At 45.0% G+C, this 2,715-nt stretch overlaps 1 protein-coding gene across 1 annotated transcript; it reads left to right on the top strand.

The window, feature by feature from the left end:
• Positions 1-350: 350 nt before the first annotated feature.
• Positions 351-1,505, top strand: LOC138370380 (S-adenosylmethionine synthase-like; the record flags this gene model as incomplete). Its single annotated transcript, XM_069334732.1, has 1 exon — positions 351-1,505. A coding segment is annotated over exon 1 (1,155 nt), but the record flags the coding sequence as incomplete, so codon positions are not given.
• Positions 1,506-2,715: the final 1,210 nt, after the last annotated feature.

Here is a 2,715-nt window from a genome sequence, read left to right as displayed (position 1 = left end):
TACCAAATTATACATTCACTCTTCCAATTAGAATGAGTAATAATGGTTTTTTTTAATGGTTTATAATCATTTCAAAATAAAATAAATGATCCATATTCTTTTTTGACTCACAGTTTTGTTATAAGACAGAGCAGCTGCACACTTGCTTTACAGTTGCTCAGTTGCTCTCTCTCCACGTGACCAGGTTTGCGTTCTCTCTCTCTCTTTCTCTCTTCACACAATTAGGTAAATGTTTTTAATAATATTCCTTTACATAACGGATTTTTATTTAGTTAAAATCTAGCCAAGGAAACAATTCAAGAGTACTTAGAAAGTAACATTTTCGTTCCCCAGGATAGTGTGCTGAGAGCATGGATGGAGATCATGAGACGTTCCTCTTCACCAGTGAGAGCGTAGGCGAAGGCCACCCCGACAAAATTTGCGATCAGATCAGCGACGCAGTGCTTGATGCCCATCTTAGCCAGGACCCTGACGCCAAAGTTGCTTGTGAAACATGTACCAAAACTGGTATGATCCTGATCTGTGGGGAGATTACGTCCAAGGCCCAAGTTAATTATCAACAAATTGTGCGTGATATTGTTAAGAAAATTGGTTTTGATGATTCACGAAAGGGCTTTGACTACAAGACCTGTAATATTCTTCTCGCCCTGGAGCAAAAGTGTGCGGAGATTGCTAATGGTGTACACATCGGGCGCAGTGATGACAACACTGGTTCAGGGGACCAGGGACTGATGTTTGGTTATGCCACTGATGAGACCGACGAGTGCATGCCCTTAACTATTATGCTGGCACACCGTCTCAATCAGAAGATTGCAGAGCTGCGAAGAGATGGGACGTTCTGGTGGGCGCGACCTGACTGTAAGACTCAAGTCACATGCCAGTACGCCTTCGATCAAGGAGCTGTTATTCCCAAAAGAGTGAACACTGTTGTCGCTTCTGTACAGCACTCTGAACAAATTACTGTCGAAGCTTTGCGTGACGAGGTTATAGAGAAGGTCATCAAGGTCATTATTCCTGAAAAATATATAGATACTCAAACGAAATACCACATCAACCCTTGCGGAGAATTAATCATGGGTGGACCTCAAGGTAACGTTGGGCTAACTGGTAGGAAAATCATCGTTGACACTTATGGTGGGTGGGGCGCTCACGGCGGGGGAGCATTCTCTGGCAAAGATTACACAAAGATTGACCGCTCAGCGGCCTATGCCGCCCGATGGGTTGCCAAGTCACTGGTGAAAAACAAATTATGTAGACGCTGTTTGGTTCAGGTATCTTACGCCATTAGTGTTGTGCACCCCATAAGCATCAGCATCTTCCACTATGGTACCTCACAGTACACATCAAAACAGCTTCTGAAGATTGTTAACCACAACTTTGATCTACGACTAGGACATATTGTCAAGGAGCTGGGCTTAAAGAGACCAATTTACAGTGATACGTCGTGTTATGGACATTTTGGACGGCAACAGTTCTCTTGGGAGCAGCCCAAGAAGTTGACCATCCCTGAATTTTAGAGTCAAATAATTCTTAAGGATGACTATCATTTTTACGTTTTTCAACAAGTCCCTGTTAATATGGGAGAACACTATGTCTATGCTTGATTCACAACTCTCCTAAACACGAGAGTGAAGTTATTGAGAACACTTTCCCACCAGGAGACTTGAACCCTAGCCAGCACAGAAGCATGGTGGGAACCTTTAATTTTATATTCAATTGATAGTTTTATATACTTTTTTGACGTTTTATATACCCGAGTATATAAAATCTCCGGGCCTTTTATATATCAGAGTAAATAAAATTAAAATGACTCTATAAGACCAGCGTCTGGGTCAAGATAAATACGTTTTCTTCCACTAAACTGAATCCAGTTTTTTTTATCTTTTTTTCGGTGGGGGGTTCTATGTCCTCCTCCTCCTCCTCCTCCTCCTCCTCCTCCTCCAACTGTTTGTGGTTCTCCTCCTCCTCCTCCTCCTTCTCCTCCTCCAACTGTTTGTGGGTCTCCTCCTCCTCCTTCTCCTCCTCCAACTGTTTGTGGGTCTCCTCCTCCTCCTCCTCCTCCTCCTCCTTCTCCTCCTCCAACTGTTTGTGGGTCTCCTCCTCCTCCTTCTCCTCCTCCAACTGTTTGTGGGTCTCCTCCTCCTCCTCCTCCTCCTCCTCCTTCTCCTCCTCCAACTGTTTGTGGGTCTCCTCCTCCTCCTCCTCCTCCTTCTCCTCCTCCTCCTTCTCCTTCAACTGTTTGTGGGTCTCCTCCTCCTCCTTCTCCTCCTCCAACTGTTTGTGGGTCTCCTCCTCCTCCTCCTCCTTCTCCTCCTCCAACTGTTTGTCGGTCTCCTCCTCCTCCTCCTCCTCCTCCTCCTTCTCCTCCTCCTCCAACTGTTTGTGGGTCTCCTCCTCCTCCTCCTCCTTCTCCTTCTCCTCCTCCAACTGTTTGTGGGTCTCCTCCTCCTCCTCCTCCTCCTTCTCCTCCTCCAACTGTTTGTGGGTCTCCTCCTCCTCCTCCTCCTCCTCCTCCTCCTCCTTCTACTGTTTGTGAAGTTTTTACCTTTCCTACTCCTTCTCCTGCATTTTGTAATTCTCCTCCTCCATGTGATTCTTTTGTTTGTTCTTCTTTCTCGACTTCCACATAAATGTTAAATTTAATGCTAGCAAATGTGTCTGAGGAATTAATATTCTTAGCTAACATTTTACATTCCACCTCATTATGACCGTCTT

Source organism: Procambarus clarkii, chromosome 32 (assembly GCF_040958095.1).
Source record: "Procambarus clarkii isolate CNS0578487 chromosome 32, FALCON_Pclarkii_2.0, whole genome shotgun sequence".
NCBI classification, from domain to species: domain Eukaryota; kingdom Metazoa; phylum Arthropoda; class Malacostraca; order Decapoda; family Cambaridae; genus Procambarus; species Procambarus clarkii.
The sequence above is the reverse complement of the archived record's forward strand: the minus strand, read 5'-3'. Positions and strand labels throughout refer to the sequence as shown.